At 37.7% G+C, this 26280-nt stretch overlaps 1 protein-coding gene and 1 long non-coding RNA gene across 2 annotated transcripts; one reads left to right on the top strand and one right to left on the bottom strand.

Annotated features, from left to right (window-relative positions):
• Positions 1-129: 129 nt before the first annotated feature.
• On the top strand, positions 130-21703 carry ulk3 (unc-51 like kinase 3). The gene is made up of 17 exons (XM_030162879.1): positions 130-229; positions 710-896; positions 2839-2979; positions 3788-3908; positions 4089-4184; positions 4472-4615; positions 5409-5491; positions 6946-7101; positions 7792-7897; positions 8039-8079; positions 8265-8367; positions 9867-9931; positions 10182-10260; positions 12637-12677; positions 16664-16711; positions 16816-16879; positions 20585-21703. The coding sequence occupies exons 2-17, from the start codon at positions 792-794 to the stop codon at positions 20599-20601; spliced, it is 1410 nt and encodes a 469-aa protein (XP_030018739.1). The 5' UTR covers positions 130-229; positions 710-791; the 3' UTR covers positions 20602-21703.
• Positions 9569-18610, bottom strand: LOC115439007 (uncharacterized). The gene is made up of 3 exons (XR_003938180.1): positions 18599-18610; positions 16478-16480; positions 9569-9690 (listed from the first exon to the last, which is right to left on the bottom strand). It is a non-coding gene; the product is annotated as an uncharacterized LOC115439007 (long non-coding RNA).
• Positions 21704-26280: the final 4577 nt, after the last annotated feature.

Here is a 26280-nt window from a genome sequence, read left to right as displayed (position 1 = left end):
TATATTTTTAAAATCCTAAAATACAACAAAAATGATCATATAAAAATATATAAACAGACCGACAGATCTGCATTAATGGGGTCCGAACCACTAGGAGGCAGTGTCATATTATGGTGAGACTTTTCTGAGTCAGCTGATAAGCGGGATTCAATGTGCATACAGTCCACAACTGTCAGCAATGTAAACACTTGACTGATCATCCATGTGCTGTGGATTTGTGAACCTACAGGTAGGCGATGGGCATTTGCAGTTTTATATGTAGTCAGCAGGAATCTCCAAACATGTGTTTACTTCAGTTTTATCCGCAGCTCTCAGTTCTGGTGGAGCTTTATTCTAGATTATCGCTAGCTAACTGTACATTATCACGTAGCGCTAGCTTCTATCTAGCTGCAGTCTTAAACCAAATTCACTTCAACAAACTAAGTTATTACGGTCGTTAAAAATAGGCATGACTAGACAAGAGTAATGCAAAGTATTTATAGTATTAATAACAGCCACATACTGCATTATTCGCTACCTGTAGGTGCTGAACACCCTGAAGGTTTGTATGAATAAAAACACGGCAATAAAATCATAAATTGTTAATAAGTAATATACATCCTGGTTAAATATTTGACATGTGCTTATGTATTTTAGCTGTACTTTGTCTTTGTTAGAAACTCATTGTGCTTCTGCTAGAGGATCTTTTTGTGTTCTTTTGCAAATTCAGCTGGATGTGACCTCTGACCTCTCATTAAGAAGCAGAAGATCAGGCCATTTCCTTTCCAAGGAATTTTGATGTTGCCCTCAACATGGCCTCAAACTCTAGCTTTGCCCCTCCAAAACTGGCTGATTTCATTCTCACAGAGCGTGTGGGTAGTGGCACCTATGCTACTGTATACAAAGCCTACAGAAAGGTAGGTGTGTTGAAGAATCAGGTTAATCATACAATGGAGGAGTGAGCTCAACATGCTGCAACTTTAGAAAACATATGCATGTAGACACAAGTTAATGGAGGAAAGCCGCATATTGTTGTGACTCCATAAGGTCAAAAATACTCAGAAATCACACAAATTAAAAATCATACTGCAGATACCATACTGTAGATTTGGGTGCATCAAACCCCCCATTTTTTTGCAAAGTGTTTGCTTTTTACTTGTCTCTAGTCTAACTTTTTGCCATTTAGTGAAAAAGTAATTCCTGCAAAATTTTAGCTAAATTTGTTTTTGTTTAGGTGGGCCACTGGGTGTTTGAAAATTTGACTTGCAAGGCTGCCAAATTCGGCAGGTTCAAAAATCCAAAGTTTTGACTGGTTTGTTTTTTCATTCTTGTTTGCTATAAAATCATAAGAAGTAATAAATAAACAAAAAATGGCAAGGTTTTTGATCAGCCAGGGTTATGACAGTCTTTCCAGAGGCTGATCACATCACACACAGCTAGAACACAGTTATGGTGGGCCTTTGTTGGAACATATCACCTCAACTTCTAGAGATATTTCTTTTGCTATGGTTTTGCTGTCTTCTAATGGCAGTGATCTGTACCTTTGAAGGACTGTTCTTACCAAAGGAAGCTGAGTGGCTGGAATAGCATTCAATGAAGGGCCAATAACTTCCTCCCATTCATCTGCAGGGCCACCTTTTCTCTTCAGATATGCCTTTAGCATATTTGGCATATTTACACTGAAATTGTGTTATGGTAAATGGACTGAACTTACGCCCTACTGGGAGCAAGGGTTTAGGGTTCACACTTCAACATGTCAGGACAGTCAGAGCCAGGATTCAAACCGCCGACCCTTTGGTCATTGGGTGACCCGCTCTACCAACTGAGCCACAGCCACCCACCCTTGTCTAGAAAAAGAAATCTGGTACCTGCTGAACTGAAGAAAAGGGAGGGCACCAGATGGGTAATTTAGGATCAAATTTATTGTATTTTTTTAAATTTATATTTTAATTAGGGCTTAAACTATTGATAGTAAGGTTTATTAGGCATATTTGAGCAATTCAGGAAGTTTTACTTGACTTAAGTGTATTAAATGGTATATTCACTTTCTGAGCCTGCCGAATTCGGCAACCTTGCAGTTCAAATTTTCAAACGCATGGTGGCCCACCTAAACATGGTCAAAATTAATTAATATTTTACAGGTAGTGTTTTCTACTCAAATGGAAACTTTTTAGACCAGGGACAGGAAAAAACTTGACAAAAAGGGGGTTTGATGCACCCTAATGTAGATGACAAAGTGTTGAACAATTTGCATGCATAAATACTGGCCCAAACATGAGTAGACAGATAACGAAAAATAGGCTTGGACTGGCATGATCTGCATTATGTTTTCCAAGATAGCTGCTTTTCCTAAGCTAAATTAGAGTTTATGCTTACATGTTTATAAAAATAAGTATCAACCCAGTGCATCCCAAGTTAAGGTGGGTTAATCACTTTTTAATGGCCCAGTTCAAACTTTATTTTATATTTTATTTCTTTCTGTGCTACTTGCATCCCACGTCTATTGGATTGTGTTGTGAAGATTTGCAACATGTGTTGTCAAATTAATGAAAATGTGTTCTTAAGTTACACTGCAATGGGCTGTCAGTCCCCATTGAAATATTACTTATATTCATGTTTATCTTTGGACCAATTGTTAAGTTTTGGCTTAGCAGTGACATTCTGTGTACTGTTTTTTTAATACTTAAATCACAATATCCATCCAACAATATTACAACGAAAGCTTTTAGCTATTGTTTAAAGTGCTGTTTCATTTATTGTATGTTTGCAGAGGGTTAGACTAGCAGTGGTTTCAAAAGCTCATTCTAGATTTGCAGTGAAAGTAAAACTTAGTCATTCTGTACAACTGTGACTTTGCAGGGGGACAGTCGAGAGGTGGTTGCAGTGAAGGTGGTTGGAAAAAAGACTCTAAATAGGGCATCCACAGAAAACTTGCTCACAGAGATTGAAATCCTCAAAACTGTACGCCATCCACACATTGTACAGCTGAAAGACTTTCAGGTAAGCTCATCTTTTATGTTTATCCATTTAGGTTTATATGGTGAGTGTGATTAAAAGTTCAGCAACCTGCATTTTTCAGGATATGTTACACTATGCCCTGCATTTACAAGGGTTTTAACTGATAGTCGTTGTAAGATATGTATTAATTTAAGTAAGTAAGTAAATTTTATTTATAGAGCACTTTTCACAGACAGAGTCACAAAGTGCTTTATCAAATCAAATCAAATTTACAGAAACCCAACAGAATCCTCCTGGAGCAAACACTTATGACTGGTGACAGTGGCAAGGAAAAACTTCCCTTTAACAGGCAGAAACCTCGAGCAGACCCAGACTCCTGAAGGATGGCCGTCTGCCTTGACCAGTTGGGGTTAAAGAGCGAGAATAAAGGAGGAGAAAAGAGAGAGCAATAGAGATAGAGAGAGACTAGGGGAGAGGGGGAGAGGGAGTACATGTAACACTGAAAAGTAGCAACTTTACAGTGCGAAAAATGAATAAAACAGTACAAATAAAATACAATTAGAATACCCGTAAAACACAATAAAATACCATTAAAACAGTTTAAAATATGATAAATACATAAAGTGCAATCAGTTTGTAGTGGCCCTGAGTCAGTTGGGAAATTTAAAAAGCCTGTTTGAACAGGAGTGTTTTGAGGTGTTTTTTAAAACTCTCTACAGAGTCCATGGACCGGAAGTGTAGAGGCAGAACTTAGAATTTAGAGCCAGAACACAAGTACACGGCATTGCTTGGCCTCTGAAATGTAAAAACTAATGACTTAATTTCTTCCTCCTGTGTTCTGTTTTATCAGTGGGATGCTGAGAACATTTATCTGATACTGGAATGGTGTTCTGGTGGAGATTTGTCCAGATTCATCCGTAGTCGCAGAATTCTACCTGAGAGGGTGGCCCGGCGCTTTTTGCAGCAGATTGGTACATCAAAATTGCATTTGTAAATACATCTGCTTTATTTAGTTTATTTTGACAATGATAGATAGAAAATAAAGAAAGAAAAAATGCACTTTTGCACATTACAGACTTTCAGTAGGGTTTTATTATGTAGATGATTATATTTTCTAATGATTACTTTTTATTGCTTATGTATTCACACAGCCTGTGCCCTTCAGTTTCTCAATGAACGAAACATTTCACACCTGGATTTGAAACCCCAGAATATCTTGCTTAATGGATCTGTCCTCAAACTAGCAGGTGATCTCATGCTGCAGAATGCATTCACACAAGCACATCAGAACACAAAGGTTCACATTTGACTGGGAAATTCTCACTCAAGTAGCAGAAGAAATGAATCACTGTGAGTGTGTAATTACATTAGGCTTGGGAAATTATATCAATTTATTGCAGTTTTAAAACATCCTGAATCTTACGGCTTCAAACAATACCATATAAATATGTGTTTTGAGGCAATTTTAGGAGCAATGAATCCACCTGGCAATCAGAATTTATGCAAGTTATGTACAATTTGATTATTATTATAGATTTCGGCTTTGCCCAGTACATGTCACCATGGGATGAGCAGAGTGTTCTCAGGGGCTCACCTCTATACATGGCTCCTGAGATGGTGTGCAGACGCCAGTATGACTCGAGGGTGGATCTGTGGTCTGTAGGAGTGATCCTCTATGGTGGGTACTTTTTTGTTCTTGTTTAAATGAAACAGAAATTCTCAGGAAGCCACTCAAGAAGTCTTTCAGTTGTAAAGCTACTTTCAGTTAAATATTAAATAAATAACATACCCCTGTTCACATACTCTGGTGTAGGTTTGGCTTCATAGTCCTACCTATAGATACAAATAAACTAGCCTCAATATGAGTATAACATGAAAGAACAGTAATTTATTAACTTGAAATGAGCAAATAATTGTCAAAATTAAACATCAAAAAGTTCTGGTTAGTTTTAATCAAAATTCCAAATATGGCTAATTATCTACCCAGCTATTTATCTACTAATGTTATATGATGTTAATCTAAACATTTTATGTGTGTTATTCATTGTAGGTTATGTTGTGTATGTTCTCTAACTAGCTAACACACTTTGCACAATTAGCTCTAGCAATCATGTAGCTAAAAAAAATGAAATAAAAGTTTGGTCGACTGCCTACACCGTCTTAGAAATGGTAGAATAAGTTGTATTTGGACCTGTATTTGTGATATTTTTATAGGTTTCTTTTCTTTCAGACTTGTTTAGATATGTAATGAGACACTCTACTTTAATATCACATATGCATTTTTATGCAAAGCTAATTTCTCAGAAGCTTTGAGGTAGCTTAAAAAAGTAATTTGAATATAAGTATAAACATGTGTGCCTAAAGCTGAGTTAACTCTCAGGAGGTTCATTAGTTTTCATGGATGTGTGCTCTGAACACACTTCTGATTACTATTGTTATCAGTCTACTTAAGATTTTGTTTCTCCGTGTAGAAGCACTGTTTGGGCGACCACCCTTCGCCTCAAGGTCATATGCTGAACTGGAGGACAAGATCCGGAGTAACCAGGCAATTGAGGTGAGTGTCGAACAGCGATTGAGTTCCTCATTAGTGAATGTGCTGGACCGAGACTGCCATCTATTCAGAATAATGTGAATAACTCACTGTTGGCTCTGCTGGGCTAAATTAGTGCTGAATTGTGGCACATTTTTTGTCTGTTTGTGAATGCTTTCTAAACTACACCACTAGGTGGCAAACTTTCACAGTATATGGACTTCGTACCACAGAGGGAAGGCTGGAACTGGAGGCATTTCACTCAAACAAAAGTGTTCCTGTACATGCACCTATTCAGCACTGAAAGAAAACAAACGAAACAACAAAAAATAGACCAAAAGATACACAGCGACAGATTGACTGCGCTGATTTGGACTGGATTGACTGGGAACTATTATTGTTAACTCAAACATAATACATGAGAGCAAAACTACAATACACAAATTGAGTTTTTGATGCCATTAAAGCCTTATGATTATCAGTTGTAACTATAAATATGTCCTCATAATACACTTATTGATGGAGAATAATTTAGAACAGGACACTGATGATAATCTGCAACTCTGATGCTTCTGCAGTGTGTAAAAATATACATTCACAATGCCCTTTGAAAATTGCTGGTCTTTAATAACAATAAGCAAAATGAGATGCAAAACTATTTGTTTTTCCCTGTGGTTCATTACATGTATGATACATATAATAATATATGTAATATTTATCCTTACAGATTTTTTTGCCTGCCAGACCATCCATATTGCAGTGTGTAGGATCAATATAGTTTTTTTTTTTTTTTATTTTAGTTATTTTGCACACAACAACAAATCAAACATTAGGACAAGCAAAGAAACAGATTGTGCAGGTGAGATCAGAAAACCCCATGGGGCTTAGAAAATTACAATGTACACAAAAGTCTATGTGTGGCTAGTCTCTTAACATTCCTAGTTGCTTTAAACTGTATTTATGTATGTGTTGTTTCTTTGTTTGTTTTGTTGTTGGTCTCTGTCACCCAATATTTTTGTTCCACTGAAACATGAAGTCGTGGACATTTAAGAGTTGGAAATTAAACAGGTGAATTTAAAAATGTAAAATGCAACTGGAAATAGTAGTTGGATTTTATTCACACACTCTCAGTGGTTCCAAAAATTGTGGCTCACACACTGAAAATAAAATCTCCACTTTTCTTTCTTTTGCATTCATTCATTACATTTTCTCAACCAAATATAACTGTACACTGCTTTCAATGAAGGATGCTTTCAGAATGATTCAGTTCTCCTGTGAAATGTCAGGCTTGTATTGAATGGAACACATTATCATACGGTCCATTACACAAGGATTCACACTCAGTTTTAAGGTCATCTTTTGACAAAAAGTAGTGATGTGAAACTTGAAGGTCCTTAGCAACAATCTGCTGTCCCTTTTTCCAGCAGACTGTCCTGTGAATTGAGTTCAGCGTAATGAGGTTGTGTTTTGTGCATCAGCTCCCTCCAGGGGCCAGGGTTTCTAAGGACTGCAGGGACCTACTCCTGCGGCTGCTGGAGAGAAATCCAGATGCCCGGATCACCTTTGCAGAGTTTTTCACTCATCCTTTTGTAGACTTGGAGCACATGCCAAGTGTAGAGAGCCTTGGGAAAGCGGTAAGAGAATACAAAGAAAGGCAAGTATGTGCAGACGTGTGTGTGTGTCGACCCTAGATGACCATGAATGAAGTGTGTGATTGACTGAACATATGTTGCCTTCCCCACATGTGCTTTTGTGCATGTTTCTGCTGTAGTGTTGAGTGCTACTAGTTACATGAAACTGTGTTATACAATTAGCTTAGAAAATTCAACCTAACAAACAATTCTAAATGCAAATGTAATTGAATCATGTCATAGTTTGTGGACAAAATGTAATTAATTTACAATTACAGTTACAGTGATTACAGAAGAGTTGCATCTTAACAAAGGTTCTTCTCTGCAAAAAGTTTGTTTGTAGAATATAAAAGACAACCGTGCCAAGGTGGGTGGCCGTGTCATTAGACAAGAACGTCTTTCAGTGCTGGAAATTCAAAAATATTTTCCTTCTGAAGTCAGAAAATGACTCTAACATTACTCGACAGTGTTGGTTTAAATGTTTTCATGACCTTTGAGCCTTATTGTCCAGATTAATTCATTTATCAGTAAAATAATCAACAGGTAATCCAATGCAGCTCATAGTACTTGAATTTTAATGTGGTAACTAGTAATGTGTAACTTTTTACATTTCCAAACTAAGCCTTCCAACACTGCATTCATATGTGGAGCAGTCTGCTATGAGTGATGCCAGTTCCTGTTCCCTCTTTTCAGAAAGACCTGGTCCTGCAGGCGGTTCAGAAGGACCAGGAGGGGGAGAGGTCTTCAGCTCTGTCTCTTTACTGCAGTGCCCTTGAGCACTTTGTCCCTGCTATTCACTGTAAGAGCAACAACTCCTCTCATATCCTGTCTGTGGCTTACGCCGTTCAACAATGCACCACCTTTGTTTCACCACAATAAACCGGCAAAGTAAACTCTCTAAATGTAAAACCAAAACATCTCTTTTCTCCGCCTTTCCCAGACGAAACAGACCGACAACGTAAAGATGCCCTCAGGCAGAAGGTAAGCCTAAAAACCCTCCCCCCTCCACATTTGGATTACTTTCTATTTTCAATTGGTCTTTCTTACACACCAGTGGCTTTCACTCTGAATGAATTCTGCTCTATGAATAACATATGGGGTGGATGAAGAGCATATGGCGTGGTTGACATGATTAAGTTGAGCCAATGTAAGAGGGCTTCCCGCAGGTCAGCCAGTATGTGTCCAGAGCCGAGGAGCTGAAAACCCTGGTGGCCTCGGACAACAGAGTGAGCTTTGAGGAGGCCCGGACCTCAAGGGATGTCCTACGAGGTAATGAACACAGCTCAGTAAAAGAGCATGGCCACTGTATGTCAGCGGGTAGACTTTTCAGGCCTGGTGGTGTAATAACATCTACATTACTGCTTTTAATTCTCTTGAATGACAGTGACAAGATTCATGATATTGACAGGATGAATTTATTACAAAATCTAATCTAGTACCACACTATTCTCCTTGACCATATTCCACAACAAGTAGACTATAACTTCTGTTACCAATACCTCATCTGTTTAAAGGTGGGGAAGGAGATGTTTTCCTGGTGCATTTTTTACCATATTGCTTAGTATTAATATATTGCACCACAATTGCAACCAATTAATTAAATGCTCTAACACAAAAATAAAAAAAATTTAGTCACTTGTGGAATGGACAGGACTGAAAAAACACCATCCAATAATTTTATCCGGTCCATCGAAATGATTGAATGGTGATATGTCTATCAAACTCAACTGTCACCCCCCCACACCTCTGCACGCACCCCTCTTCATGCATGAATCACGCATTCTCAGAGGTTTGGAGCACTTGTACAGGAAACAGAGCCAGAGCTTGGCTATATTAGCTATATTAGGATGGAAAGTTCACTAGCATGCTGTTTTGTCACTAACATCAGTCAATAGGAAATGTAACGTTAACCAGATAGGTATGAATTGGGGCTGTTTTGCTGACAAACATAATGGTGAAATGCACAGATTACAGTGTTCAATGCACACTTTAGTGGGCTGCTAGCCTGACATCAGTCTTACTGCAGTCAGCTGTTCTTACTAGCCTGAGATTACTTGGAACTCGTATCAAAACAACAAGTGAAAAGTCCAACTCAACTAATATTCTGATATACAGACCTGAATTCAGAGGTACGTATGGATCAGGGGTGGGGGTGGGTGATGTTGGAGGAGAACGAATGAGGTATGCATAGACCCGGTGGGGTGGGGTGGGGGGGTGGCAAATTGCTCATGAACCCTCAGGAACAAGCATTGCGCGCGTTCCAGTACTCTGGAGGTGTGGCTTCGGGGGGACGTCTGAAGAAAGGGATTTGGATTTTTGAATTGTGTATTTTCAAAATGTAGCTTGTTCGAACCGTTTTTCCAAGATCTCCCACCCCACCTTTAACTTCACCTTTGCACATTTGTTGTCTATGCATTGTCTCCTGCTGTTTATTGTTATGTCCTATGTTCATAGTTGTGTTTTATTCTATTTTTTTCTATTTTTGGTATTTTCTTCGACTATTCATTTTGCACCGTGGAGCCTTAGTTTTGTAATTTCAGTTTTCTGTTTGTGATGAACATATGGCAAAACTGACAATAAAGCTGACTTTGACTGACTTTGACCCTTCCCCTGTAACCTCCTGATTACTGCTTAAAGACATAGTTGTACTTGACCTACTACCTTTTAAGGCCTATACTGAACATAACATTAAAATTAATCTACAATACGTGTACTGTCATGTGTCTTCTCTGGTAAACAGCTAAAGGCATCTCTTTTTACTCCTGCAGAAATGTCTAGGGACCAACCGCGGCTGCTGGCTGCTCTGGAGATGGCATCCACTGCTGTTGCCAAGGTTAGAAGGGGTTATTATTGCTGTTACATAGATACACACATACTTTTGGCAGGATGAAGCAAAAAGACAAACCAGCAATATATAAACCAATCTTAAGGTCTATCATCTTATTTCTCAGTGTCTGAAGGAGTTAGGAGTACAATCTTTTATATAGCTGCATGCGTCTGGTAGATACAGGCTGCGAATGTTAATAGAAAATAGGATGAAAATAAAATATGTTGCCTTATTTTGATTTTTCCATTTACTGTAGGAGGAGAGTGGAATAGATGATCTTGATGCCCTGGATTTGTACCAGCGGTGTTTAGGAGAACTCCTGTTGGCTCTAGCAGGTAGATCATAACCTCTGTTCTTCCATATAAAATTTGTTTTATGTACTGATTTTTCCCAGCAGTGCTCTGTACTGAGCACTCAATGCCTTGCTCAAGGATAGTCTGATAGTAATTAGTTGCTAGAAGAAAATGTGCATATGTATGTGCAGATTTCAAAGTAAAGAGGCAATTTAAAGTAAACACTGAGCCTATCTTATCTTTGTTATCTTTTATTTAAGAAATGGTGGAATGGAAAATTGTACTTGAAAGAAAGAAAGAAAAAGAGTAAAATAAACTCCTTTTAAGAGAAAAGTGAGAGTAGGAGTAGATATGAAGATACTTAATTAGAAACAGACAGAAACAAAAAAAACAAGAGACTGACTGGAAGAGAGCTACAAATGTAGAACAGCCTCTGACATGGAAAAAAGAAGAAATACATTTTTAAAGCGATGAAACTTCATTTTAAGACTCATCATGAAGTAATAGATAAAGGTGGGGGGTATACTTAATAAACTAATAAATGACAGACAGCAAACAGACAAAGAAGCTACAGAGGGAACTCCAGTCACTACAGAATCTGGCCTGGCGTCCATTAGACCCAGCTCATGAGCTCATCTGGAAGATCGGCCTAATGGAAGAGGTGGAATAGAGTGATCCAGATGTGGCTTTGAGCCGGGATGAGACCCGGTGCCAGAGCCCTGTGTGTGGTATGAGAGCTCTGCCATCTGCTTCCCATTCAGGCAGCACACTTCATTTCTTTGTGTTATTACACACTGGAAACAAATAAAAACTATTATCTATTTAATAGTGGAGCGCTCTAATTACACAGGCATTGCGAGGTACGATTCATCCACTGCAGCTCGAAAGTCTCATAACTTTTTGTTTTGCTGCTTCTTGGTTTGACTTTCTTTGTGTGAAATAGTAAAACCTGAAAACCTCTTTAAAGTGGTTTAACAGTTCTTTACGGTGGGTGAGTGATGAAAGCTTTTGGTTTATCTGCCCCAGTAGACTTTTTAAGTGTGCGATAACAAATAGCTGAACTGAATCATTGGACTCCAAATGTCCAAAATTTTGTTAAAATTTTGTTTGTAGTGGTAAACACTGGGAATGCATTTTTTAATTTGCAAAGAAGTTTCATTTGAGTGTATTATTTTTGCTCAAAGTTTGCAGAATCCAACATTAATTCTGTTTCTTTGCATTTTTTTTTCTTTTCCAAACAATTGAGATGAATTTGAAGATAGTCGATAAAATTACTTTTTAATTTTTTTTCCTGAATAATTAAATTAGTTACATTACTTAATCCATTTTCAATGGGGTAGCTAATAATCTCAATCCTATTTCCAGAGGTGGCAATAGTATGCAAAAGTCTTAGGTCACCATTAGCTTTGTTGTTTTTGCAGGGCTGAAATGAGCAAACATGTTTCTTATTTTCTTTTCTTCAGATACAACAATAAGATACAGGGAATATGTGAACAGCATTAAAAAAAGACACACAAAAGTGAACTAAATCGGTTCTAAAGGTTAAAGTTACTATTTTGGGTGATCTCTGACCCCATGACAAGAAGCAGCATGAACTAATAGAAACATATGACATGTGACAAATTAAACCTGGTATAGAACATCAGAAAATTAATCCAATAAATCTCATTTTGTCTGAACTAAACCAAAAAACCTAATGTTGTGCTAGGACTTTTGCACAGTACTGTTTATATATTCTTTACTCCAGTGGAAGTACAGACACATTCATAAAAAAAAAAAAAAACTGGTAAAAGTAGAAGTACTCCATTTCTCAACTGCAGCAAAAGTGGAAAATACAGACTCTATACTAAAGCATGTTGTTTTGGTTTTGTTGCATTTATCTTGTGTGATATGCACTTATTTTTCTGTCTTTTTATGCATTATTGTTCCGTTCATTTAGACTGAAATTACTCTTATGTTGGGAAGATGTACAATGATGCCAAATAAAAATAAATCTCCTGATCAGTGACATGCACAGTGGTCCGTCTAATCAACCAACTATTCTCATCAGCGTGGATGAACCTTGTTGTGTGGCACATCAGATGCCACTAGAGGGATTGTGGGGAAAAACATTGGTTCTTTGTTCAACTAAGAGCTCTTTGTTGCACAGCTTCCCAACATGCTTTGCCACCAGAGATCCCTCCTTTTCCCCCTCCCCTCCCTGTGCTCCCCCTGTCACACTCCCCTCCAGGATGACTAACTATGAAAACACTGGCCTACATTAGAACCATTTCCACCCTCCAGCTCTCAGTCTGCACACTAGGGGAATCCAATCTAGACCTCCTCTTGAACAAACAAGGTGATTAAGTAATGGGCTCTCTCCTCCTTCCCTTCCCTCATTATTCTTTGTATCTTGTTTTTTCTGTCTTGGTGAGCCAGCAGAGCCCCAGGGCCGTAGGAGAGAGTTGCTCCACAGTGAGGTGAGTGTGTGAGGTAGTTTGGTTGAGTGGAACTATCTGTCACATCCAACAAGCCTTCGGGTGATCACCTACCTCGAAGAGCACAGTAGTACGTCCAATCACATGACCCATAAGCTTCCTTCCAATCGTCATGTGTGTGCTTTCTGCAATAAAGGCCAAATGATCTAATTCATCATCTATATTGCTCCCTTCGCAGACATAGATCACTGTCCACTTTATAATTGGACACTTATGTGACTATAGTTTTTATATTAGTAGTGGATCACATGACTGTTTGTATTTTTGTCACCTGACTTTACTGTTCTCCTCAGCTTGCTCTTGTTGCAAAATTTTGTCCTTTCTGGGTTTCTGTAGGTCTTTAAAAAGTCTAAAAGTTGGCCTTCACTTCAGTTTCACTGGTTTTACTTCAGAGTTAAACCCTATTAACATTATGGGCAATAGAGTCACATGACAAATTAGAAAAACCTAAAGAGCTGCAAGTAAAGAGCTCATGTCAATTGTTATTGTTCTGCATTCACAGTTTTTATTATTTTAAACTGTCAGTCAGAATGACTTGATATTTGTTGTGCAACATTTTTTGAAAGGTCCACCAAGTTTGTTCACAGAATTTGGGAAATACTGATTTTTGAATTGTTTAAATTTTTAGAATCCCCATTGGTTTATAATGGCACAAATTTCAAAGTACTGTAACTTCAAAACAGTTAAAGATATTGATGTAATTACTATTGGCAATAGATAGGAAGTCCCATATGGGTTTTCATTTGGTGCCAGGACTGTTGATCTTGAGTGACTTTGAAAGGTCAAACGAATGTCAATTAATGGCTTACCATGTGCCGTTGGACTACAGGACCCTGGGTCCTATTTTTTTCATACCCTTTGTACTTTTTGCCAAGACAAGATATAAGTTTTAAAGGTTTAGTTTATAATATGTGGCAACACAATGGCCACTATGTTTGTCTGATTTTGACTCAAGTGGATATTAACTGGTCTGAGGTTGGTATGGATCGGTAGGGATGTATTGATCTGACGATACAAGTCTGATACCAGCGTCGAATCATTAAGTAATAGACGGTATGACTCACTGCACAGAAGAGATGACAAATATTCTGTTATATGTAAACCAATCTCAAGCTTCATTTGAAAACTCAATCAATCAATCAAATTTTATTTATATAGTACCAAATCATAACAACAGTTATCTCATGACACTTTACTAGAGAACTGGTCGAAACCAGACTTTCAAGCCAATTTACAGAACCCTACAGAATCCTCCAGGAGTAAACACTTGGTGACAGTGGAAGGAAAAACTTCCATTTAACAGACAGAAACCTGGAGCAGACCCTGACTCCTGGAGGATGGTGGTCTGCCTTGACCTGTTGGGGTTAAAGAGAGAGGGTAAAGGAAGAGAAAAAGAGAGAGAGAGGTATGGGAAGACACATGGATGCACAGTAAACTGAACTACAACTGTTAAAAAGTAGAACAGCTGGTGTTAGTATAATTACCAATAGCAAGAACAAATGTCCATAACTGTTAATACTACTACTACAAATACAAGTATTTACAGGGGATATACTACTACTGCAGCTGTTTGTACACATAATAGAAACCACTACCATCTATGTAACTATATAATAAATACTGTCACAATGATAAAAACTATTTGTTAACTTTGTGCAAGTAAATACAAGTAATCATAGATTTGCTGAATTATGTATATCTATTATAATAAATTATGATCCATATTCAACTTTATAAAAACTATTGTCAGTGTAGCAGAGATGAATCTGTCCAGAGTGAAGACCCTTTGTTGTTGTTTGTTGTAAGAGGAGATTTATTTTTGTCAGAACTTATTTTGTAGAACACTGAGGTAATTCAGTGAGTAACTATTATGTTTTAGAAGTATAAATATAATTGTCTTCTGTTTGTAGAAGCTGGTGCTGATGTTTGTGCAACCCTAATGAAAACACAGTTCTTATTTTCAAGTAATTATACACTAAATAAAACATCATTATGATTATTATGTCCCCTAATCTTACACACTGAATCAAAAAGTTCTTAAAAAGTTTCAAATTTAACTTAAAACCGCCAGAACCTCTATAGTGCAGTGGATGGGTAAAAACTTATGGAATTAAATCACATTCAGAGTTCAAGAGAAATGATACGGTATTGATCAGGATCAGCTGACAATATATTATTATCATCGACTAACACCTTGTTTCTTGTTGCACTAGTAAAGCGTTTTCCTTCAGACCACATACATAGACACCAGCCCTTTTATACTTGAATTAAACCCTTAACATTTGATGGTCTACTAAACTTTCTGGCCATAACTCCCAGAAAACATGTCCCTGAATACTAGCATTGATTTTGTGCACGTCTGCCTTTAACGCTACAGGCTCTTTTGTTATTGTGCATTGTTAAGGCAGCAACAGACAACAGCATTTCACCAACAAACACTGAAAGGGGGAAGGGGGCTTGAGTGGGCCTCATGGACCTCCCTATTTGAAGTTTTATGGGTGCTTGTCTTAAGTAAATTCAGATGCGGCTGCAATAATCTAACACAGCATTAGGGAGGCGGGGACACAGGATAAGATCGAAAGCATGTGTGTATGTGAGAACCCAAAAGAACCAACACATGCTGCTACGACTGGCCTCCATGTGTGTTCATATCTACTGTAGGAGGTATATTTTAGCCTCACAGTGCACGACATCGATCTAATGTATGCTGATACTGTTGTACCGTGGCTGAATGTACAGTATGTGAGGTCCAGTTCTGTGTCAAGTGTTTTAAAAATTCTGTAAGTTATCAATACGCCCCATGAAACACGCCAACTCAGATTTCTTCCGCATTTATTTTAGTTGGTGATTAAAGGGATTGTGATTAAAGCGCTGTGGCTGCGTAAGGTTGGGGTCAGGGCTGGATACTAAAAACCTGTGGTCAGGATGATTATTTACCACAACAGATTGGTGTTTTAAAGGACATCATGGAAGCCATCAGTTCAGGCCACCCATCATTAACAACCCTCAGATGTTATTAAAGTACTACTCCAGGGTTTGCTTTGCACTGTGACGCAGCGATGACACAGCTACTGTAGGTACGAGGTGAAATGGAGCACTGGAACAACAACTGGGTTTTGAGTTTTAAAAAGAAACACAAGCAACAACATACTGATAAACCACCGCAGTTGTTAAAGTTCTAATAGCTAACATTGCTGCATTAAAGTATCTAAAAAAGACTTGATCTATGTCATGTGCAGTAAATGTTTTCAGCACTGATATTTGGAGCTTATATAAATAATCTGTATTTGCAGAATTTGTCTCCAATAGTGGCTGATCGTAAATATTAGCCTTCTTAGCTGGAAATAACTAATCTAGAACCACAGAGATTTTAGTTTGGTTCTCAGTTCCAGATTTGTCAGTTGATTTCTTTGAATTTGATACCCGGTGACTCAGAATTATTTGATTGTTTATTAATTTAGATTTTTATTACTTTGACTTGAATGTTCAGGTAAACAGTTATTTAGTTTCTGATAAAGCAAAACATAGTACATTCCAAACTGTATCACAGTTTTGATAATGGTATTGTTTATGTAGCTATTGGCTTTTTCTGGTTAAAAACTGTCATTATATCAGTCTTTAGTTTCCAATAATTTTAAAATTTAAAGAGATACATAATTTCATATGGCCTGTAGTAACTGTTACGTCAGAATCAAATTGCATTATATGTCATTTAAATAATGTGATGAAACTTAATTCATTATCTTATGTATTAATTCTATGTAAGCCCGAGTCAACACAACCAACTTCCATGATCCTACACTACTTCCTGATGTCGTCTTTTGGTTTGTTTTGATTATGAGTCTGACAAAAAACAAATGGTAATTAATGTTTTGCATTAATTATTTTGCATTAATAACTTTAACTCTCATCAGGGCACTGACTATTGCAAATTGCAATTTAAAAAAAACATCTCAATCTCTCAACAGATTAAAAGTCTCATGACCAGAGCTGAATACCTCAAGAAGCATTTAAAGGTCAGCATGCACTCTCAGGCTTTACACCTTACTCGTCTTGAATCTGTATATGTATGTTTTTGTTTATCTATTGGTTTGTTTACTGGTACATGTCCATGTTACAGATGCAGGAGACTCAGAGGGACGTGTCCCTGGATCGAGAATCTCTTGCAGAATCTGTCAGAAGCTGTGAGTTTCCCCTGCTGTGTTGCACAAACCTCTCGTCTGGCCATGAAAGTGTGTTTTTTAGAGCCTTACAGCCATAGCTGCCTAAAGTTGTAATGAAACCTCTCTTTTAGTGAAGGTTTTTTTTCCACTAGTAAAATATGAGCCATTCTCTTGCTGTGCCGGCCACCCCACAGGACTGTCTGGCGCTTTGATTTCATTTCAGCGCTGCCCTGGGCTGCTCTGTCCCCTGCCCTCTTGTAAACACTGCCTTGTGAAAGTCAGATTTGGTGCTAGCAAAGAGTAATCTCGCCAACACACAAGCCATGAATATAACCTGCTTCAGTTCTTCTGTCTTCATATCAAATCTGGAACATTTTACTGATTTAAACAACATATAAATCAGAAAGTAATTATAATATTCTAGATTTATAAATTATATTTAATATACTGGAGCAACCACAGCTGTACACTATATAAGATTAAATTTAACTGTGTAAAAACAGTGTAAAAATAATACAAGTTACAATTTAATTTACTTGAACTTTCTCACTGTAACCTGCTGTATATACACATACCCTAATTCCTGGTATTTTGTGGACTCAGCTTCTAGATGTTAGTAGATACCCTAAAGCCTAGACAATATCCTGTTCTCAGCGAGACATTGGGGAATTATGGATTAAAAAAAAAAGAGGGTGGGGGGGATGAGGGAAGAGTACCAGTGACTCCAGAGGCTGCTCGAGTTTCATGAAGAACGTGGTGTCCTATCCTGCTGCTGTTACTTTAATAAAAACCACACCACAGTCAGCCCTATTGGCTGGCACTGATCCAAGAGCAGCTGTACTCGAGAGGGTCGCAGCAACGCCCAAGACTGTCTGGTGACCTTAGAGTACACGAAACACAGCAACAAAGTCTGTAGCTCACAGGAAATTTACCTTCATGGATGAAAATGTTACATCTGGACTATCACCTGTATGATCAGAAAAGGACAGGAGGGAAAGAGATAGCGATAGTAAGTCACTACAGGTTCTCTGAAAAGCATTGAATCTGATTTTAGTAGGGTGTTGATAGGTAGGTTAAAAAATAAAGCATGGGAAAATATATCCAGATTATTATTTTTGCCCTTATTTATTTACAGCTATGGCACTTTTATTCTTCTTATTATTATTACTTAAATTTTTTTTGCACTACTATTCTATTTTTATTTGCACTATTGTACATGTGTTTGTTCACTGTGTCATGTATGTATGAATGAGAGCAACGAAGTTTACAGAATTTCCTTCGGGATTGTTAAACTACATATCTGTCTATCTATTTTGATTAGAGGAGAAAAATGCAATTGAAGAAGTGGAGAAATTCCTGAAAATAAATATGTGTTTGCAGCCAAATTGTTTACCACTTCATATGCAAGCACAGGCCAGATCCAGCTTTATATCACTGAAATTGAAGGAAAACAAGAAGTATGGTGTTTAACTGAAAACACACTCCTACACAAAGCTGTTTTTAGCCTGAAACAGCATCCAGGGTTTTGGTGTTAATTGAACAATCTACAATCTTTTAGCAGTTATTTGGCAGCATAATAACTTATAGAATGTCAGAATGTAATATATTGTGTATGTTAACAGTTTGTGGGATTTTAAAGCAATTTGTACTCAGACATCAAATATGGTGAGAAAAATCGACAGTGGGTTCTGGAAACATAGTGGAATTTTTGTGATATGAATTTGTTAGATTGCAGAAGACTGAAATAGAATTAATTTTAAAAGATAATTTTACACTTTCTGTGTTTTTTGCACATGCTACCAGTCCATTTGGCTCTTTACAGTGATGCATGATGATAAAACATAGATACCACAAAGAAATAACAGTTGCCAAAACCCATTATTGCATAAGTTGAATATATTTTTGTCGATCAAAGTTAATGCATATTGCAAATATTCCTCATAATATGCAGGCTTAGTGGGAACCCTGTTATTACCTGACCTAATGGTAGCAGGATGTCATGCAGGGAAATGCATCACATAAATCATAACCAATCAACTTGTGCTGTTTTTTGGGTTGTCAGTGTTTACTTTGGTGAACGTAGGAAATCTGATGCAAAACTTAGGCAAGGCGAATTTATTTGTATAGCACAATTCATACACAGGGCAATTCACAGTGGTTTACAAAAGTGGAAAAGAGACATGTTAAAAACACAATTACAATTAAAACATAACCAAGAAAACATAAATAATAATTAAAATAAAATAAAAGAGTGACTTCATATCTTTTCATATACAAAGGCGTGTTGTATACATGTAACCTGTGACTGAAAAAAACTCGGAGAGCGCAGACCTCCGCTAAGGTAGATCAGCCCCCCCCCCCCAATCACCACCAAAATTTAACAATTCAACATTTCCTGAAAATTGCATCCAAATCCGTCCACAACTTTTTGAGTTATCTTACTAACAGACAAACAGACAAACAACCCCGATGAAAACATAACCTCCACCGTTCCTTGGTGGAGGTAATAAGTTGGGGAAAAAAAGAAAGTAAAAGAGAAGAGTGTAGATAGAACCCTTTCAGTTCGATGCAGTTGAACTGAGCCCTACTCAGCCTGGAGTTCAACTTTGTCAGAGTTGAGGCCTGTCTCACATCCTCAGAAGACTATTCCAGAGTTTAGCTGCATGGAACTGAAAGTCAGCTTCACTGTGTTTAGTTCTGATTCTGGGCACCATCAAAAGACCTGTCCCTGAAGTTCTCAGGGTCCGAGATAGTTCATATGGGACCAACATGTCAGAGACGTACTTTTGGTGCTAGACCATGGAGAGACTTACTTACACTTACACTGCGTACTGGAGTCTGTATCTGAGTACATTGGACCCCAAAGTCTGCTTAAGTTTATCAGTGTGAATGCAAACGTTCCATGCGCAAGTACCGTACATGAGTCCACCTGAGAAGGTAGTCCTGGGTACGGACTACGTGGACTCCAGTACGAGCAGAGCTGTTTTACTTATTTAACTTAACAGAAAAGATTGATGCAAAGGGGGGAAAAAGTGTGTGGGACAGTTTAGTTTTAGGGGGTTTCTGGGTTTGATGTTGGGTTTCAAGTCATATCTATCAATTACACTGGGTTAGAAAAAAATGTTTTTTGCAAGTTGTCTAGGTTTTTTCAACTGAATTAGGACCATTTTGCACCGCTAAATCAAAAAATGACATCTGTTTTTCTCAATCAGGTCAGGTTTTTTTGCTAATTTGATTTTGAAAAATTTGATCTTCTCACAAAATTGATTACATTTTTGTGACTTTATCAGTTGATTTTTTATATAGTTCTCACCCAAAATAGGTTTTTAGAGAAAAAAAAAAATCATTTTCTAACAGGATTCCTGTTATTCACCGCAGATGTAGCAGAATATGTCAGGCTTATTTTTGCAAGATCTTCTAGTCGAAGCCATTTCATTCACCTGTAATATTAAAAAAACACATTAATCATAAATTGACAAAAGTAAAATCTTCAGAATTCATTTATTACAAGAAATATGAAAGAATTTTGTATCATATGATGTGAAAATGCCCATAAATGTAAGCAAAAATGTTAAAAAGCCAATATGTAGCATAGTTCAGAAAGTTGACCTGATTGAGCAAAATAAATGTGATTTTTGGATTCAGCACACCAAAATTATCCTAAATCAGCTCAAAAAACTTAAACAGTAAATTTGTTGTTGACCAGTGTTATCTGTGTTTCTTCAGCCTGCTGTTTGCAGTAAAGCCTCATTGAATGGGACACCTCGTGCGACTTTAAACTGCCCGTCAGAATTAAAAGTGGACAGAACCAAACCTTCGCCTGCAGCCCTGCACCACCTCAACACACCCACCAGTACATGGCCTGGGTGGAGTGTCTAACCAAACATGGCCAGTGTTTTGGTTGCTTCTGGAAAGTTTTCTCTTCCAGATAATTTGCCAGGTACAGAAAGTGTTGATTTGTCTTTAAGGGGAAAAACAACTTGGATCAGCTCGTGGATTTTGGATTTACTCACTGCTGAATGTGGAAGTTAGACCCCGCATACACTGATATCCCCCCTCCTGCTGTGCCATTGATATGCAAATGCTACACAGCTTGGATGACAATACCACACTGTCATGGTAAACAAGTTAAAACCAAGAGTGTTGTTTTTTATCTTATGTCTGTAACTTGGAAATATTTGCATCACACATGAAACTGTGAAAACCTGGAAGTGAAATGAAATGGAAACAGTGCTGCTCAGTATCACAGTTTTGATTTGAACTGTACTCTTAGGCATATAAAATCAATTCCTCTGCAAACATGCACATACCCCGCTACCCCCCCTCCCCACTGCCTTTTACTGTGGGTCAACCACAGGCTCACCATGCTCTCGCCACTGATGGAGCCCTCTCCACCACTATGAGGGGAAAACTTGAGAGGTGCGGCCTCTGCCTTATTTACACTAGACTTGCATTTTCTTAGGTTTGGCACCGGTCGAGTATTTGAGGGATACAGTCAGTTGTGGCACTCGTGCAAAAGCTTCATAACTAGGCCTCTGTGAAATGGTAAAAAGCATGCGATAATCCTCGCTGTTGTAGGTCTCCACTGACTGTTTAGATTTCAGACAGGTAAAGTGCTTGAACACTCTTCAAAAGAGAGCTTTACTTTGTGACTAAAACTGAATGGAAACTGGGAAAAAAATATCTGGAAAAGGAGCCAAAGGAGAAAAGTACAAATGTCTGCTGGTGAAATTTCCATTCTGCTGTGTTGTTTATTTTTTATTTGAATGTTTGTACAGCTGTGATTTTTATAATGTATTTATTAAATTAGAGACTCAGTTGAAAATAAAATGACAATCCATTAACTATTTTGTAGTCTGTGCTTTTTTTAGGTCAACAGTAAAAGGCAAACTCCAGGTTTTTTTAGGTTCTTTTTTTTTTTTTTTTTTTTTTAAGGATCTCGTCCAGAACTTCATGGAAAGATTTATGTGCCACTGTGTGACTGACGATGTTAGTTACTCGCTGTCGTCGTCATGTAGAAGGGCGGTCTGCTGGCTTATGTCCACAAGGGGAGGAGAGAGGAGGGCAGCAAGGCAAAGTGAGGACATTTGATAATTATACGATTCATATGGAAGTCTGGAAAATAAGGAAGCTGAATCAGAAAATCATAAGAATTACACAAACAATTCATGACAAGTATGTTATCGCTTATTTGCCTTGCTCATTCAGATTCAGATCTTCAAGTATCATAGCAAATGGGATTTAAAGCTGATTTTGTACCAATTTCTTATAATTACCCCCCACTTTTAGACATTATGCATCCAAAAGCACAGGTTTGTCCATCCACTGGGACACCAACAATGGGTTGGGGTCGTCACTGATACTTGTGTAAATGCTGTTAATATTGTGTTTAAGCACAGATACTAAAAGATACAACCTTTCTAGTACAACTTTATATGTGCATTTTCACCTGACACTTCCAATGTGAGTCTGAAAACAAGCAAAAACTCCATGACATGTCCAGAGTCAAAACAGATGTAGAGTTCTGTGCAATAATGTTTTGATTATGAATGCATTTTATTCACAAGTTTGTTTCATTGTTGTTTTTCTACAGGGCCATCATTAATGTTATTAGTAACAACTGTGCTTTTCCTCATGACTGTCTTCAATCAGCAGCACATGACAAGAGAAATGTGTCACAAAGTGCAAATTAAACTGGTCAAAAGGTGTAACAAGTGGTGCCAGGCACAACAAAACCCACCCCTCACACTTACTGTAGCTTATTTCGGCATCGATCCAGCTGATGTCATCATGTCTATGCGTGTGCTGATGTCAGTATATCAATTGCCTCTATATATGTGCCAAGTTTTAAGTAAATTGAAACAAAATTTATGTTTTTAATAGACATTTGAAATTTCGCTCATAAGTAAACGGGAGAAAAAAAACAATTTTAAAAATTCATTTAAAAAATTTAACTTTGACCTAGTTTTCCCAAAATGTAATCAGATCTATTCTGCGTCACTGGCAATCTATAAACCCAGTTTGGTATGAATTCAACCAATAGTTTTGCTGCCAGAGTGTTAATAAACAAACAAACTGAACCAAAAACAGAATAAGGAGCATTGTATAACTACCAAAAATATAAGAAAAGTTACCATCCAAGTGATTTAAAATACTGGCTAACAAGACAATAGCAGAATAATGGGGAAAACAATATTAAAAACACGTAGCCCTCACTGTGCATCAATAGTTGCTCTAATTTTAACTAATGGTTTTCAGATCTGCCCTGGGCTCAGCCTAATGTTTGTTTGGTTAATGGCACACACCTGGCATACCAGGTGTACGTCACTCCCAGACTGTACCGAGAACAGAGAGCAGCATTGCCCTGAGTCTGGGGCAACACGATGGAGAACCACCAGGTGCTGAATTTGTGGTGCTGCTGGGGAGGGGGCTGTAATTGGTTAGAGTGCCCACAGTGTTGGCTCAGCCTCTTTGCTTTAATCATGACATGGGCATGATGTTGCCAGGAAAACTCTGGATGTAGTTTTGACCCTTGCGCTTGCTTTGTTGCCTGTTCCTGGCAGGGCTGACAATTTATATTGCTCCCTAACAGTGCATACAATACACTTACAGTAACACAACCCAGAGGAGGAAACTCTGAAATGGAAACTTTAACCCACTCCCATCCCATCATCCATGGCACCCAAAGTCTTCTCTCCCAAACCACAATCTGCTGCATTGTGGCTTTAATCAGCCTCTTTCTCTGCTTATTGCCCTTTCCTCTCCCAGCATCCTTCACTCTCCCTAACTCTGTTGATATGTCTAATGGGACGGCGGTCGAGTCATAATGGGACCCATAAAGAGGGGTCTCTGTGTCCTGGACCTGGAGGAACTGGGTGCCCTTGACTTCAGAACCCCCAAGTCTGAAAACACAGAGCAGGTCGACCATTCACTGTAGATGTTTATCATGAATGGAACATTGTACCTATGGGAGACAAGAGCTGCCTAAATCCCCAGCTCACTCCCACTCTGGAGCACTGAAAAGAGTGGGAGTTGGGGGGGTTTGTTTCAGAGAAATGTTGAATAAAGATAATTTAGAAAATGGGCTCCAGCACAGTGCTGCCTCTGTATCCCCCCCCTCACCTCTTTTTTTCCCTCCCACACACTCCACTCCCCCATTACCCAAGGCCTCTCTGCTCATGTTTGTTTTGATTTTGCTCCCAGAATCAGGGTGGGGGGGTGGGTGGGTGGTTGTGTTGGACGGCTTTGAGATGCATGGCAATAGTTAAGACAGACTGAACCAGAGGCCATCTAACTAAACTGGAGTAAGTCATGCTATACTAAAGCTTTAGGCCACATTGTTTCTCTAGTTCTCATCTGTCACACAATAGATGGCTGGAATCCCTGAGGCTCTAAAAATCAGGAGAAGCTGTGCAGAAGTTGTTTCCAGGTTTGGAGAAATGAATGAATTTTTTTCTCCCTGTAACATCAACAATCGTTAATACTTTTTGTGTAGTGTTTTAGCATGCCAAGATAAGACAGGCATGCAACATTTGAACCTGCTGCTGTAAAAAAAAGTCTGCAGTGGTGGCAGTATTTGGAGTATTCTCTTATGTAAAGCATACTATGTACAGTGGTACTAGACAGAACTAGAGGTTAATGTTCTGCATTCAACACCTTCACCCAAAAAAGACCCAAACATCCATCATTGACCAAACTCATCCACTGATCTAAACTGTTTAATACCTGTTGATCCACTAATCCTAACCATACATATAAATAATTGGTGTAAAATGCAGTTTGTCATCTTTTCATGGTTATCAGATATGACTCATTTGGATGTTCAGAGGCTCCGTAGAGAATGTGGAAACATCATCATCTTCTACAACATTGATTCACCAGTAAAACCCATGGAGTTTGTTCAATAACAGTGGATGGAGACACTTGTTTTATGTTCAATTAATGATAGATCTTACTTAAAAACTCACATTTTCTTCTGTTTTTGATATAACTCCCAATTTTAATCTGAGCTTTTTATGAACATCTACATGATCAGTGAATTAAATACAGGAAAAAAAAACTGATTTATATTGATACAATACAAAATACAGAGGATAATATTATAAACAAATGGTGATAAATCACTTAAGAAAGGTCAGATATAGAGAAAATTACATAAAGTAGCACTGGGTCTTTATGGGTTAAAATGTTCCTTGCCAGTGCTTTACAATTGTGTTGTATTTTATAGCTGTATTAATGTGTATAATGCATTTTACTGTCTGAATTAATTACAAATAGATAAACTGAGAGGAGCAATCCCATGTATCTTAATGTTTTATTTTGTTGGGAATTCTAATTTACCACACTTGTACCTAGAAGGGCTTTTACAGAATGAAAAAAGTAAAATGTTAATTACTGAAGAAGTAAGGAGTATAGCAATATATTATAATGCTCATATGTTTTACACTGAGCTCATTTGACTACTTTATATACCGTTAGTTTAATGTACAAAAGTGCAACATATTCTATAAGGTCTGTTTGTGGTATTTCTGTCCTGTTTGAATAATTTATAACTTTTCAAGAGCTCAGATAAATAATTTTCTGCTTTGTAATGACATATTTTCCAGTGGATCCAAGGGGGTTTTAAAGACTGTAACTCATGGAGCTGTTAATCCTTCAGTTTATCACCAACATTCAATATCCACACATTCGATGATATGTGGTTTATATCAGACAGGAAGTAAAAAGCAACAGTTCAGTTAGTTACAATATTTCCCTCTGACATATAGAAATATAGAGGTTTAAACTAGAGTAAATGGAAATACTCAAAGAAGTGCAAGTGCCTCAACATTTGTACTTTGCAGACATGATCATATTTCACGGTTAAATGATGACATACAACATTCATTTTCTCAATAGGTGAAAATTCTGTGCCTTTTGCAGATGACTGAAGTCACATGTGGCAAACAGGTGTACACTTCACACCTGGTAGTATTGCTATAAGCCTCTTTTACAGTTTGGTTATGACTTGCAAGTACCATAGTAAGAGTAAAATAAGCTTTGTACTACATTTATTGTTTCCCTTTTAAGTGATCAGCAAGGACTGTGATTGTACTGCAAACAAATGCACATAAATTGACTGATAGATTTGGCTTGCTATATTTCTTGGTAGATATACAAATCCTGATTTGCTCCAAAAAAACCAAAAAGTATAATGCAGAGGCTAGAAGGTTCAAATTCTTCACCAGGTTGAAAAGTGAAGTACCCTCTCATATTCTCTGTACTGTAAAATTATATCATACACTGCACTTGTACAAAAAAAACCTTCAATAAGTAAACTTTAACAGAATATTAAAACCACTTCTTCAGTGACATGTTGGTTCATTGATCTCACACTGTAACAAATTTCTGTAATTTCTACAAACAAAAAAAAAACAAAACAA

Source organism: Sphaeramia orbicularis, chromosome 3 (assembly GCF_902148855.1).
Source record: "Sphaeramia orbicularis chromosome 3, fSphaOr1.1, whole genome shotgun sequence".
In the NCBI taxonomy this organism is placed as follows: domain Eukaryota; kingdom Metazoa; phylum Chordata; class Actinopteri; order Kurtiformes; family Apogonidae; genus Sphaeramia; species Sphaeramia orbicularis.
This window is presented reverse-complemented; position numbering and strand designations above follow the sequence as displayed.

Excerpts from the sequence above, each read along its gene's own strand:
- ulk3 (XM_030162879.1), top strand. The coding sequence starts at position 792 with ATGGCCTCAAACTCTAGCTTTGCCCCTCCAAAACTGGCTGATTTCATT. Across the intron at positions 9,932-10,181 it reads CATCCACTGCTGTTGCCAAG|GAGGAGAGTGGAATAGATGA; the intron begins GTTAGAAGGGGT and ends CATTTACTGTAG. Across the intron at positions 12,678-16,663 it reads GAGAGTTGCTCCACAGTGAG|ATTAAAAGTCTCATGACCAG; the intron begins GTGAGTGTGTGA and ends ATCTCTCAACAG.